Source organism: Chrysemys picta, chromosome 22 (genome assembly GCF_011386835.1).
Source record: "Chrysemys picta bellii isolate R12L10 chromosome 22, ASM1138683v2, whole genome shotgun sequence".
Taxonomy (NCBI): Eukaryota; Metazoa; Chordata; order Testudines; family Emydidae; genus Chrysemys; species Chrysemys picta.
Genome location: NC_088812.1, coordinates 17,369,273 through 17,384,022, shown reverse-complemented (window position 1 = coordinate 17,384,022; position 14,750 = coordinate 17,369,273). Strand labels below are relative to the sequence as shown.

The 14,750-nt window shown below is 42.1% G+C and overlaps 1 protein-coding gene across 10 annotated transcripts in view; it reads left to right on the top strand.

Moving 5' to 3' along the window:
* The window catches only part of LOC101942323 (cyclic AMP-dependent transcription factor ATF-7), a 118,017-nt gene that overhangs the window by 58,729 nt on the left and 44,538 nt on the right, over window positions 1–14,750 (top strand). For 5 of the 10 annotated variants that reach the window (XM_065575938.1, XM_065575939.1, XM_065575936.1 and 2 more), the window contains exon 3: window positions 8,941–9,084. The exons of the other annotated variants lie outside the window; for them this stretch is intronic. In XM_065575938.1, coding sequence (XP_065432010.1) covers window positions 8,941–9,084 — 144 coding nt within the window. The remainder of the gene's footprint in view (window positions 1–8,940; window positions 9,085–14,750) is intronic. 10 annotated transcript variants of the gene reach the window in all.

The window sequence follows — 14,750 nt, the reverse complement described above, 5'->3', positions numbered from 1 at the left end:
CAGTTCGCTGTGCTCACCTAAGGACTTCCTATGCTGTGTTCCAGTTAACGCATAAACCCTACTGTTTTCACAATGCTGTTTGAGTGTCACTGCAAATGCTTGGTGAGGTGCATTAATCCCCGGAGAATGTACAAATCTCTATCAGGAGTCCGTTTCCATTGGACTTGCTGAACGGAGCTCAGTGGTGAAGCAGGAGTACTGAAGGCCCTGAGGTTCAGTCCAAGGAAGTGGTGAAGCTGTGAGATTTACCCCGAAGGAAGACTGAGACCTGAAGGGGGTCTGGCACACTGAAGGGGTTCCTCCTAGACATGGTTCCAAAGCTGGGGCCATAGCACTGATCCTGTAGATCCCTGGCAAGTACTGGGGGAAGTATTTAAATTGAACAGTCTGGACTGATGATTTGCAGTATGCAAGGTTGGAGACTCAAGTTTTGATTCCATGTCTGACTTTCTCCTCAGCCCAGCAGCTGCTACGTATTTCTAAGGTAGCATGTTTAACAATTGATTGATCCATGCTGGCAGATGGTTTAGTACTGTCAAATGTGACCTTTGAGTGAGGCGGAAAAAACAGGTCTTGTCCTTTTTATGCTTAATCAAAAAAAAAAGTCCCGAAAGACTTTTTTTTTTCCCCCAATGTTTTTTCTTTAAGTATTTTTTCCACCTTTAAAAAAAAAAAAAAAAAAAAAAAGTATTTCAGGTTCTGGCAAGGCTGGAAGTGTCTATGATGGTGGGAGAGCTCATGTACCTGATAAGATTACAAAACACGAAAATGAAAGAGCAATTCAGAGAAGGGATTTATAGGGACTGCTTTAAACTTTGTGAAAAGCAACAGAGTCCTGTGGCACCTTTAAGACCAACAGATGTATTGGAGCATAAGCTTTAAACTTTGGGGTGCTTTTGTTAGCCCCTATCTAACCAATGACTAAAGAAAACCTTTGTAAAAGGTTCAGCAGTTTCATCCCTTCAACTGAAGTGTTAAGAGCTCACAATAAACATCCCTTTACTTCCCAGGGGTCTTCTTAAAAACAGTCCTGAGATTTCTAAGGGATTGTCTACACTTAAAACGCTGCGCTGGTATAGGTGCGCTGCTGTAGCACTTAGTGAAGATGCTACTTACTCCCACGGGAGAGTTTCTCCTGTAGGCGTAGGTACTCCACCTCCCCAAGAGGCGGTAGCTATGTCAAAGGGAGAAGCCCTCTGGTTGGCATAGCGCTGTCTACACTGGGGGTTAGGTTGGTATAACTGTGTCACTCAGGGAGGAGAGATAGCTCAGTGGTTTGAGCATTGGCTTGCTAAACCCAGGGTTGGGAGTTCAATCCTTGAGGGGGCCACTTAAGGATCTGGGGCAAAATCAGTACTTGGTCCTGCTAGTGAAGGCAGGGGGCTGGACTCAATGACCTTTCTAGGTCCCTTCCAGTTCTCCATTAATTTTTTTATTATTTATTTATGTAGTTATACCAACATAAGTGGGTAGTGTAGCCCAAGCTTGTGTACATCAGGTGTGTCACACCTGGGCTAGCCCTGGGTTACACCCATGCAGTTAGGGTGTCCCAATATTTAGGCATTTGTCCCGCGTCCCGACCAATGTTTGTCCCGATATTTAATTTGTCTCGATATTTTGCACTCTATTTATTTATTTATTTATTTATTTATTTATTTTGCTCTGCTGGTAGTTACCTTTGGGGGGGAAAAATTCTGCTAGAAGTTGGTGGCATATAGGGTGGGATATAAAAATATAGGATAAATGAGGTATTGGAGTTTCAACAAGGATACAAAGGACCTCTGCTTTTGGCTCATTTATGTTGTGCGGAAAAGATTCCCTGAGAACCTCTAGTGAGGGTGAATCTCGTGAGGAGCATGGCATCGTCTTTATTTAACACCTGCTTAATGTTGCAAGCCAAGAAACTGCACCACCACTTTGCAAGCACTTGTACCAGCTGTTTCTTTTTTAGTGATTGTTTATATGCTGGATTAAAACATTAAAAACATTAAAGTCCTAAAATTCCCCCTGAGTAAACATCTAGACAATAAAGAAGTGTGTATGTATAAGGGATGGCAGTGGGAGAATCCTGCAGCAGATCAAAACAAGCTGTAAATTAATCTCAGCAGTAAAGCTTGCTAAATTAGACCAGTTCATAAAGTGAAGCTAGTGCAAGTGAAGCTAGTCTGTCTTTTAAACGGTTAAAGTTTTTGCCTTTTGAACTTCTTCGAGTTATTTATAAATGGTAAATCTGTCTTGTGTAGTTGTTACTTACTCATCTTGGTCAGATAAGCAAGGTTTATTTTGGGGAGTAGACAGGTGAAGGTTTTATGGTTGCTAGTATAATTGACTAGGATTCAAACATCACCTGTTGCCTTTTATCCACTTACATGCTGAGAGGATTTAGTTCAGACTTTCTGGGCAGTCAAAGAGCATGCTTTTGAGGCAGTATAGCACAGGCAGGACGCTGTATGGCACAAACAGGTTCATAGTTACAAAGTAACAGCAAGGGACAGAGATTTAGCAGTCCAGACGTGACTGTAATCTTAAAAACATGGTACAACATATTGCAATAGGGAGGCTAGAGTCGTGGTGTCTTGTTTTTGTTCATTGTGTGTGGAGTTTTCTGGACTATTTACTTTCTTTTCATAGCAATATACTACCTTGGGTCAGATCTCATTTGCTAACCCACATTCTGATACAGCTGGACATGTAATCGTATTTCTAAAGGAATTTCAATGAACTGTCTAAATGGGACTCTATTAACATTGCAAGTGCAAGGTTTATTTAGACTCGTGCCTTTCCCCCTGCCTCTGGTGTCCTAGAAATCTGTTAAGTGGCAGTTCAGTCTGGGTATGTCTACACTGCAGGGTAGGCCAGGGTTAGTAGAACTCAGGTTTGTAGACCCTCGCTTTAACCCAGGGCTTGAGCATCTACACTCCCATTTGCAACCCCATGTTAGGAATTGTTGAACCCTGGAGCTTTAGCATCTACACTGCATTATGCAGGCCCAAGTCCAACCACCCATATCCAGACTTCCCAGCGTCCTCCCAAAACGTGGCCATGATAGCCCTTTATTTATGGTGCAGTGTGGGAAACTCAACTGTCCACAAAACTTGAATGTCCAGAGGACAAAGAAAATCAGCCCAGGGATTGTGGGATGCTTTCAGTGGACTCCCAGGCTTGGTCTACACTAACCCCCCAAATCGAACTAAGGTACGCAACTTCAGCTACGTGAATAACGTAGCTGAAGTTCGAAGTACCTTAGTTCGATCTTACCTCCACACGCGGCAGGCAGGCTCCCCCGTCGACTCCGCGGTACTCCTCTCGTCTAGCTGGAGTACCGCAGTCGACGGCGAGCACTTCCGGGTTCGACTTATCGCGTCCAGACAAGACGCGATAAGTCGAACCCAGAAGTTCGATTGCCAGCCGCCGAACTAGCGGCTGGGTATAGACGTACCCCCAGAGCATGAATCTGGTGCCTGTGTCTACACTACAGAGCAATAGGGCTTGAACCGTGGATCTTGGCTTGACTCGCGCTTGGTCCCTCCACCCCCATGAGGTCCTGGGAACCTGGGTCTGAGCCCTGGTTAGTGTGATTTGTGTGTAGACAGAAAGGGGTGGGTGGATTAGGTTTCAGTCTTCATTTGAATCCTTTGCTTATATTGCAGTGTAGACATACTGTGACTGGATACTCTGAGTCCCAAAGATACAGGTGCAGTCTCTTCATTATGAAATCTCTTCTGTTGACATCTTAATTCTTTGCTTCGGCATTTATTTGTTAGCAATTTTTACATTAGGGGATTAATATGATCTTTCAGTTTGGTTAGGAGAACATTTTTTACTGCATGTTTTGGTATTAGTTAAAAATAAATTGAGTGCTGTGTTATATTGGCTCCATCTTTTAAGAGAGTTGCATTATCTTTGTACAAATGTTTAAGATTTATAATAATCTAAAATAAAATTGAGGCACTTCCCTTTTACAGCAAGTACATTTTTATCATAATTTGCATCTGATAAAGTAGAAAAGCAGCTGTTCAATAACACTGGTGACCTGTATTTTTCTACATCACAAAATCAGCACACAGTTGGCACCTCAGCTAGGTAATCTCTGCTCAAGGGGGGGTTAGAATTATAAATGTGGAAGGGAAGGAAAGCTGTAGATCAAAACCAAAGTGCAATTGGAAAAGCTACGTGGAGAAAAGCTTATGCAAAGCCTTCTTTCATTGTGCTTGGCTCTATCAATTCTAATTTCTCTAGCACTTACAGTTTATCCACTTAATTTTTATTCAGGGGTTGCAGCTGGAAAGTAAAACGTTAAAAGGCTTTACCATTAATCAGGAGTAGCTAAGAAGGCAATTATAACTGCACATTAGTAAAGCACCAGACCCAGATGAATTGCATCTGGGGATTGTGGAACAGAAAGAGTCTTTTTGTGGGATTTCACTGGCCCTCTAAGTACACCAGATAGTACGGAGGATTGGGAGCTCGCTAATATACTTCCCAAACTTAATCCTTTTGTGCAGACAGTTGAAATCTCCCAGTTGTGAACTTACAAAAACTGAAAACATTCTAAGGAGTTAAGAAAAGAACATGAGAAGAGCAAAGAAACACTAGTTTACACATGTAAACCTGACTTGACTTGTAGTGAAGAAATTGGCAGCTTTTGAAAGACCAGGTTGCGTAACAATTTCAGATGACTAATGCAAGGGACAGCCAGACTGGATCAGGATATGGAAAACTGACTCGCACATTCTAATTTTCTGGGTATTTCACTGAATCCATTTAGTGGAGCGGATGAGGCTTTGGGGGGATACCAGAGTACTATGTAGAATGATTTGCACAGTCATAAAGCTTAAGATGCAAAATGGAAACTGTTGAGAGATCAGGTTCTCAGACCTCTTCAGGGTCTGAGAATTTGTCTTTCGTGAACCTTTAATGGAAATATTGTCCGATATCCAGCCATTCATGATCCCCAGAACAATCTCCCCTTCCATGTGTGATCACATAATGTCCCTGTAGCAACTATAGTAATTTCTTACATGGAAAAACATTAGGAAAGTATCTAACATTTGTAGCTGGCCCACAGTATAATTTAGTAGCTGGAAATCGAGTAGCACCATTTTACTAAGTCAGTTCTTTATATACTATCGGTGGTCCATAGATCACTGTTGATCTAGATTAAGAATTCACTTGGAGTCAGTGAATGGAAGTATCTCAAGATGTACTTGAGATTCTATTGGATGCATAAACAGGGGAATCTCAAGTAGGAGTAAAGAGGTTATTTTGCCTCTGTATTTGGCACTGGTGTGAATACTGTGTCCCAGTGCTGGTGTCCACAATTTAAGAGGAATGTTGATAAATTGGAAAGAGTTAAGAGAAGAGCCACAAGAATGATAAAAGGATTAAAAAGCAGGCCGTATAGTGATAGACTCAGGGACATCAATCTATTTAGTTTAAAAATGAGAAAGTTTAAGGGGTGACTTGATTAGTCTATAAATATCTACATGGGGAAGAAATATGTAATGGTCTCTTCAGTCTAGCAGAGAAAGGTATAATACAATCCAATGGCTGAAAGTTGAAGCTAGACAAATTCAGTGTGTAAATAAGGCATACATTTTTAAGAGTAATTAACCATTGGAATAACTTATCAAGGGTTGTGTGGATTCTCTATCACTGACCAATTTTAAATCAAGAGTGGATGGTTTTTCTGAAAGGTCTGTTCTAGAAATTCTTTTGGGGAAGTTCTATGGCCTGTGTAATATAGGTCAGACTAGGTCAGTATTCCCTTCTGGCCTTGGAATCTATGACGATGGAAAATGATTAGTGAATGGGAAGATGACACACAAGGGATAGCATTAGGGCCTCTCATTTACCTTGTATATGTTACTACTTAAAGATAGCACAACCTGCTGGTAACAGAGAAAGAGGGGACAGAAAATAGATATCCTGAAGAATCCCCACTCTAACACACCTTTAGTAGGAGAGATGGTCACAGCTACCAAGGTGCACCAACCAAGCCAACAACTTCCAACAGCCAGATGCAAGTTTGTTCATTTAGGAGCATACGATATAGGCCAGTGCTGTCCAAACTTACTGATCTTTCAAGGCACATACGACAGTCTTCACAATTTCAAGAGCTGGGGTATACCTGACCAGGGCTCTGGGCTTCAGTTGCGTGGGAGGCACTTGCGGGGGCTCGGGGCTTCAGCCCTGCTCCTGTTGAAGCCCTGCTGCTGGGCAGAAGCCCTGAGACATTTTCCCCCACACACACACACACCACCACCACCACCCCTGCTGGGCAGCAGCCTCTACCCCACCATCCTGCTGCAAGACAGAGTCCTGAGCTCCATCCCTCCCCCAGTTTGGTAGGTGAGGAATGGGAGGGACATGGAGGGCTCCCCAAGCCACACTTTAACAGTAAAAGAGCCACAGTTTGGTCATCCTTGATATAGGCTATACATACAACCCAATCTGCTGTCTGTATCCTGGAAAGCAGTGACTCTGAAAAGGGCTTGAGGACCATTGTGGATAATACAATGGGAGCTCAGGGTCAGTTTATCTCAGGATATATAAACAGGAATGTTGAGTAAGACTAGGGAGGTAATAATACTTCTGTATATGGCATTGGTGAGACCACTGCTGGAATGCTGTGTCTAGTTCTGCTGTCCATGTTTTAAAAAGGATGCACAACTTGGAGAAGGTTCAGAGAAGATCTACAGATGATTAAAGGTCTGAAAAACATGCTTACCATGAGACTTGGGAGCTCACTATTTAGTTTATCAGAAAGAATGTAAGCGGGTGATTTGATCATGGTCTAAAAGTATCTGCATAGGGAGAAAATATCTGACATTTTGAGTGGTGCCTTCAATTTGATAGACCTAACAGGATCCAATGGTTGGAAGTTGAAATTGGAAAAGTTGAAATTGGAATGCAGTTGTAACTCCTTAACCGTGTAAGTAATTAACCATTGGAACAGCTTGCCATGGGATGTGGTAAATTCATCATCACTTGCAGTCTCTAAATGATGTTGGATGCCTTTCTAATGGATATGCTCTATTTCAGCCATAATTTATTTGGCTTGTGTCTATAGTAGAAAAGAATTTCTTCCACTGCTTGGATTACAGAGTGAGATTCTTTACCCGTTACTATGTAAGAGGTCAGGCTTGCCGATCATATTGGTTTCTTTTGGCCATAGTCTATTAAATCATTGAAAACAGAGAACTAGTTTCATCCCTTGGATGGATGGAAAGGGTGGCCGGGTGGGGAATCCAAAGGCGGAAATTGTCCTGTGGTATGAATGGATTAATTATATGGGCTGTTAAATCACTTGTGTTGTCTTTTTGGTCTTTAATTTCACTATGACAACTGTGAAAATTCAAGAGAGCCTAATAGCCTTTTCCTAAGCCAAAGATCTCTTCCATTTCTTAATTTCTATGAAAAGCGACAGAGTCCTGTGGCACCTTATAGACTAACAGACGTATTGGAGCATAAGCTTTCGTGGGTGAACACCCACTTCGTCAGATGCATCTGTATTCACCCACGAAAGCTTATGCTTCAATACATCTGTTAGTCTATAAGGTGCCACAGGACTCAGTCTGGATCTGTAAAAAGCGACAATCACGGCTACCCCTCTGATACTTAATTTCTGTGATTATTAAGCCATCAAGCCCTTCATGCTCCCTCCTGGAGCCAGTGCAGGACTTCTCTACAATACATTATGTACTGTTTTGTCCATTGTAGTTTTAAATGTCCCAAACAATGGGGCTTCTATCCCATCACTTGGTAGACTGGATTCAAGAGTGCTACTAACCTAAATTTTCCCTTTATCTCACCCTATACTCCAAGTTGTACCCCTGTGTACTGTGCTGCCTTTAATAATTGCTCTCCCTCCTTGACATTTATACTCTTCAATAATTATGGGCTCTCATATTCTGTCCACATATCCTTGGCCCACTACAAGTTATTTCCATAGTTCTGTATTTCTGTGCAACTAATTCCCTTCTGCCCTCTAATTGGAGAAGTATAACAACAAACTCTGTCCACTTTATTGATACCTTATTGGCAACACTTTATGCAATAGCATCTTAACAAACCATTAGAAAGGGCAGATCTACACTATAAACTTATTTTCTTCCGTCAACATAGCTACTGCCTCTCACAGAGGTGGATTAGCGTCTTCACTGAAGCGCTACAGAGGCACATCAAGTGTAGAGCTGCCCAAAGTGCCAGGGGGGATCATGGCCAGTGCATTAAAAGCATCTATACAATATTTGGCTATAAGGAGAGACTGACAGATACGTAGAATATAGGTACAAGATGTCGTGAATATATCCAAGGAAGTTAACTTTTCAGTGCATAACAACTTTGTTTGGAAGATTGCATCCACTTCTAATCAAGGGTGTGGAAAGGATACTGTTGAGCAATGTGTGACGCTATCAAGCTGTGACACAAGAAACAAACTGGAAAAATACCCATTATGCCATTGCCCCATTAGTTTTGTCGAGGAAAGCTAACTTCTAGGATTAACTTTGGGGCAACGTTTTGAAACAGTAGCCCATCCAACTAAACCTTGGTAAGGTGGTGCAGGATATATTTGGATAGGAAGAGAACTAAAGCCTTTCTCGATGAAGAGAGCCAAGTCATAATTAGCCTGTACACCAGTAATCTGGGAGATGTATAAAACTGTTTCAGGTGGTAATTAATGACAGAATCCTGGGTATAGTAGCCCTTAACTATTAGCAGTGAGAGAAGATGAAGACTTTACACTGCCGTTAATTGTTTCATCCACTCATCAAGGATCCTATGATTGTCTTTTGCCCAGGCATGCCGAATGTGTGCAGTTAATATCTCTAGGCACTAAGGAAAAGATCTTAAAGCCCAAGTTCTTGCTCAACTCCCTGAATCAAAACTGTAGTTTTGCTTTAATCACATCTATTTTTTACTCCACCCTCCCTCAAGAACTCAATTCATCGCCTTCCCGGCATTGATGAAGGACTTCTGGCTGTGTGCTGTAGAGTTGACTTTCCGCTAAGCGTTGCAGCATCTCCACCAGGTGTGGACGCATGCTTGGTACAAACCCTCCATTGTTACCAGCGATTTAAGGTTTGCATATTGAACGAGCGTGAGCACTTAACTTAAATGTACTGTTTGGCAGGGAATCTGAAAGTCATTCTGACTTGCACCAGTGAGCAGTCGTAACTGCATGTGCTAGCACCTGCTGCCAAAATCCTTTCTTGCCTGTACATTATTGATGGACTGGGCCATATGCCAGAGACTTTTTAAGATCCCAGTACAGCCTCCCAAAGCACAAATCCTCAACCCTGTAGACAAATTAATCAGCTCCAGTTCTGATTTAATTACTTTTACACACACACATTCTTGTTTCTTTGGGTATTTTGGGAAGGAGTTTCCTGTTCTTTTCTTTTCACTCTATAAATTCTCTCTCACATGCGCACACCACGCAGGGCTTGCCGCTGATGCTGTTTGTTTGCTGAGAAAGATTCTTCAGTTCCAGCTTATTCATTCAGGAGCTGTCGAGTTCAAAGCAGGAAGTGTGACTCACTTAGTAAACAGCAGAGTCTTGCAGTGGAAGGCAGAAACCCAGTATTGGATTTCTGTGGTAGAGCTGTAGTCTGTTTTTGGTTGTTCACCACCACCACTGGGTCTGATGATTTTTTTTTTCCTGATTGGATGTGGGCAAGGCCCCATAAATAATATGATTGTATGGCTGTGAGATGGCTGCATTATTCTCCTCTTTCCTTCTAGATGCCACAACTTCCTAAACTGCACTAGAGAAAAATGCTGCTGTAAGGCAGCTTAGGAACTCCACTCTAACAGTGTCTCCCTGTTCCCCACCCAAGACATTCATTCTGCCCCATTTATTTAGTCCCCACTCCCCAGCTTCCAAGCTATGCAGGAACTGCCAAGCTCTTAAACTAACTCTTTAAATGGCCCCTTAATGGACCAAATGTATATTTCCATTTCATTTTTAATTTGTGTTGTTTTTCTGTAGTGTTCCTGACGGGTATCTTCGCACTCTCTCATGCCATTGGATTTATCCTCACAGCACCCTAGTGAGGCTGGGAGCATTATCCTCATTTTTATGGTGTGTACTAGGGATGGAAAGCGTCAATAATTTACCCAAGGTTACACAGGAAGACCTTGGTACAGCTGGGATTAGAATGCAGAATGTAATAATCCTTATTTACTTCCTCATCGTAGTGCATTTTTAGATTTATTTCAATAACATTGATGGTTATTGAATAAATTTTTAATTAGCTACTACTGTCACATAATGTAATGCTGTTCTATTGCACAAAGCAGTAGCAGCATGGTGCTATGGACGGGACACCAGACTACGAGTCGGGAAACCTGATTCTGTTTTCAGCTGTTCCAATGAATGCTCTTTGACCTGGCCAAGTTACCATAACTTTCCCATACTTCAGCCTTCCCAGATGCAAAAGGGGGTTAATAATCAGACTCACCTTTTGTAGAGTGCTTTGCATTCTACAGATCAAAAGTATGAAGTATTATTGGCCAAGGTTTATTTTAAATGGTTGCCTAAAGTTAGATACCCAAATACATAATTAGGCATCTGAACAGAAGCAGCCTGACTTCAGTGCTCCTCACCCACAAATTATATTTGAATCCATGAGAGAAACCGATCTTTATTGTTGAAAATCTGGCTGCTTTTATTTAGTAGCCTAAGTGTGGATTTAGGAGCCCAACTTCAGTCAACCATGCTTGAAAACTTTTGGCCTTTTTTCCCATTTGAATTGGGCAGCCTTGGTGCCCCAAGTCGGTCAGAATACCCATTCCATTCTCGGGGGTTTTATGCAAGTCGCTGGATGCTTTCCTTCTGTACCATCCATACCGCATCACAAACTTCATCTTTCTGTTCCCCCGCGCCTAGGGTAGCAGATGGACCCTCAGCATTCCAGGAAATTCCTTTTTTAGCAGGAGGGGTTGGCTTAGTGACCTAAGCGTGTCATATTAATCACTGGTTCAAATCGTGACAGTGCAGCAGTCCTTCCAGTTAGACAAACTGACTTCCAGGCACTTTAAGATACTAGGACTTGTCTACACAGGAAGCTAGTGCAGAATAAGTTCAGGTGTGAATTGAAAGCACAATAGCTATTCTGTGCTGTCTTCCCCCCCCCCTCCTCCCCGTGGGATGTTCTCATTCCGCACTAAAAGTGCCATTGTACAGTTTAACGTAATCTACTTTAAAGCCACTTTTAGGGCAATAGATGCTTGTTCCTAGGTGGAGTTAGCGCAGAATAAGCTAATGTGTGAATTTAAATTGCAACAGCTATTTTGTGCTAACTTCATGTATACAAGCTTGTAGAAGCTGCAGTCCTTTCTGCTGTGATGGACATTCAAGGTGGTAGGGGCCTTTCAGACAAGGTAGATATCTTCTTACTGTGTAGCATTTTAAATAAGATTCGAGTTTGTATCATATGGCCTTGGACAACAGTGTTCTCTCCTCACTACTGTTATGTAGTGTACTGCAGTGGTTCTAACTTATTTGATCACTCCCCTCCCCTTATTTGTGTCTGTAGTAGTTTACGGCCTGCTCTCTCTCTCTCTCTGCCCCCTTCCTCCCCTGCCACGCAAGTACATATATGGCAGCCCAGGTTTGAAGGCAGAGCAGAGAGTGGTGACTGCTCTCTGGTCACCTAGCTTTGAAGGCAGAGCAGGTTCTCACGCCTCCCCAGAATACATTCTATGTCCCGCAGTTTGAGAACCTCTGGTGAACGGTGCACTAGATGGTTGCCACCCGCATTTCAGTGGCGTTGCACGTTTACCTGAAGCCCTTTGGGATAAGAAGCTATAGAAATGTAAATTATTTACCCACTCACATTCAAAGGTACTACCCTTCTGGCTAAGGAGGAGCTAAATGCAACTGTCTCCAGAATTTAACAACTCTGTTGCTTAACGGGCAGCAAAGTCAGCCCTTGAGTAATCTAAGCTACTCTGTCCCCCGGTGGACTAAGTGTGCCATCTCTGCAGCGCTTCCAACCTCTGCCAGCTGGCAGAAGAAGAAACTGTTTCTGGGAACAAACCTGGGTCTAGTAAGTGGCAGTAGCCACTAGACTGATTATCTCTCCTTTCATGTCTATGTTTTACTGCATAGAATCATTTGAGTGCAGATTGTAGCTGCCATGTTGTCTGATGTAAATCTCTGACAGTTTATGGGCATAGTGAGATGCACAGCTGATTAAGAAAATGGCAGATTTTGTAGGTTGGTCATATCAGGAGTGGCAAACTTCCCAATTTTTTGCATGTTAACCCCAACTAAAGAGATTGAACATCAAAAGAGCCAGTTAGCAGTCTTGGTTTCCTAATAACAGAAATAAATGTGCTTGTGAACAGAGCCTGAAGTTTCTGATTATTTTTTTTTTTAAACAAGGAAAGAAATGTGAATTAATCATAGGCCAGGATGTAAGCACATTTTTAAAGTAAAAGACCTATCCACATGGGTCTCTGGAGCTGCCTGAGCCAGAAATAACATTTCAGGACTTAATCTGGATGCGGTTTGAGTGAGCGAGAGTCTGTGTTGCCCAGAAATGCATCAAACATGCTGTTTTCAGGTCATGCTATACTAGCCATGGATTTTCTGATTTTCATGAGACACTAATAAACAGGGAGGAAAATACCTTGTTCTGTGGTGCTGATTTTAATGGGGAAAGGCACTAGATACTTTCATGTCTGCATCACAGAATGTTTAGGCATAAAGACAGAAGTGTCCATGCTCAGAGACCAAGAAAGAAAATGACTTAAAACATATACTCTGATTAGATCAGTTTAGACTGTCAGTGTATAATTCTGCTAGAAAAATGTCATAGCATGATCATCACCTAAGTGATACATCATGAGAAAATGTCCTTTCAGTTATGGCTTCTCACCCTCATTCTTTACTGAGTTAATCCTTTGTCTGTCGAGTATATTGAAGGGCTTTACAGGAATTAATTACGGCTCACTACTGGTGCGTAAGTCATAATTGTCCCCATTACGTAGAAGGGGAAACTAAGTCACTCAGTGAAATGAACTTGGGTCCGGGTCTCACAGCAGGTCAGTGGAAATGCTGAGAATAGAACCCAAGTGCCCAAATTCCCATTCCCTGCTCTAACACATACACTGCACACTGGTTTTGCTTTTTGGTTAGGATTAGGTCCCCCTCAGCTCTCTTCAGAACAATCCATTTGTCCCTGCGGTAGGAACATTAAGGTGTATGTGCTGTGTACCTCAAAGAGGAAAATCTGTCATTAGGAACACTTCAGTAACTAGCCCAATAACTTGTGAGCATCCATTCCTTCCTTTTTTTCACCCTGCTTTCTCTGACTTAATTCACACACGTGGTGTCACCTACTCTATTAGAAGGACCCATACACGTAGAGCCATCGTGGCCAGTTGCTCAAAAGAGCTCAGCTCCTGTTTAGCCACCAAACCAACTTGCCGTGTTTTCAAAATAGCGCAGTCCATTGGGTGCTTTTGAAAATGTGGCCATAAGTGTCACAATGACAGCTGATGGCCGCTTCTGAAGATCACTCTTCATGTGATGGTCTGCCTGCCTGTGAGCCTTTGTTATAATAACACAGTGGGCAGGGGCACAGGCAAACTCTGAGAAGATTCTCCTTGAACTCACAACTTTGTGCATCTCACAAATAAATGTAAAAATATACAAATCAGCTCTACTATTGGTATAATAGAACTCAAGTCATTCCAACACCAGCTATGTTGTTGCCCCAACACCTGCTCTACTGTGAAAACAGATCTGTCTGGGTGCTAATAGAGTCCCCGCTAGATAATTGTAATGGTCCAGTCTGGCCTTAAAAATCTATGAATCACTCTAGTGTGTGAACACCTTACAAACATTAGTGAATTTATTCTCATAACCCCTCAGTCAGTCAGAGAATTATCATCATCATTTTTACAGAAAGGAAACAGAGATGAAGTACTTGCCCAAGGTCACATAGGGAGTCTGTGGCAGATCCGGGAACCCAAATCTCCAGAACCTTAATCACAAGTTCATTCTTCCTTATTATTAGTAACTTAAAGGCCATTCCATTCTGAGAATTAAAGCGAGGGTGGGAGGAGGGGCAGGTGACCTTCCTGAATGGAGCTTGGCTTTCTTTGAAAGTTAACTACTTGTGACGCATTGTATCCACCCTATGCTGCCTGATGCATCTAGTATAAGCATGTGCCTGTAAATTTACTACTGCAATAAAGGACATGTTTTAATTCACTGCTAGCGGTGTCCATCAAGATATTTATACACTGCTATGCCATTAGCATGGTATCTGAGTGCTGCAAAATCATTTGTGACACTGTAGTTAGTTAGGTTGGGTCAACATTTCATTTTCCCACTAGTAACAAGGGTTTATTAATCTAGCTGTAAAAACTTATTGTGGGCCGCAGCTTGGTGCAAAAGATCTTGGCTCCCAGTCTTTTTTCATTCCAATGAAAATGTGCCATCTGCTCCCACTTTCACTTAAAATTTCCTTTTACAAGTGTATTCTGTGGCACAGTTTGCAGCCTTGTAATTTAGACCCATTATGTTTTTTTTTTTCCAAGGAGCTAATGTATTTCATAGTTGGAGTTACTTTCTTCTTAAATTACTTGAAAAATATGTCTTTATGGCCCAGAGATTTCTGCGTGTGTATGTTAAGCTGTTGGACTCGACACAACAGATTTAAAGGCACTTCGAGCACTACCTTCATGCCAAATGCAGTCCGCTACCATTTTCCTCTTATTACAGAGCTTGC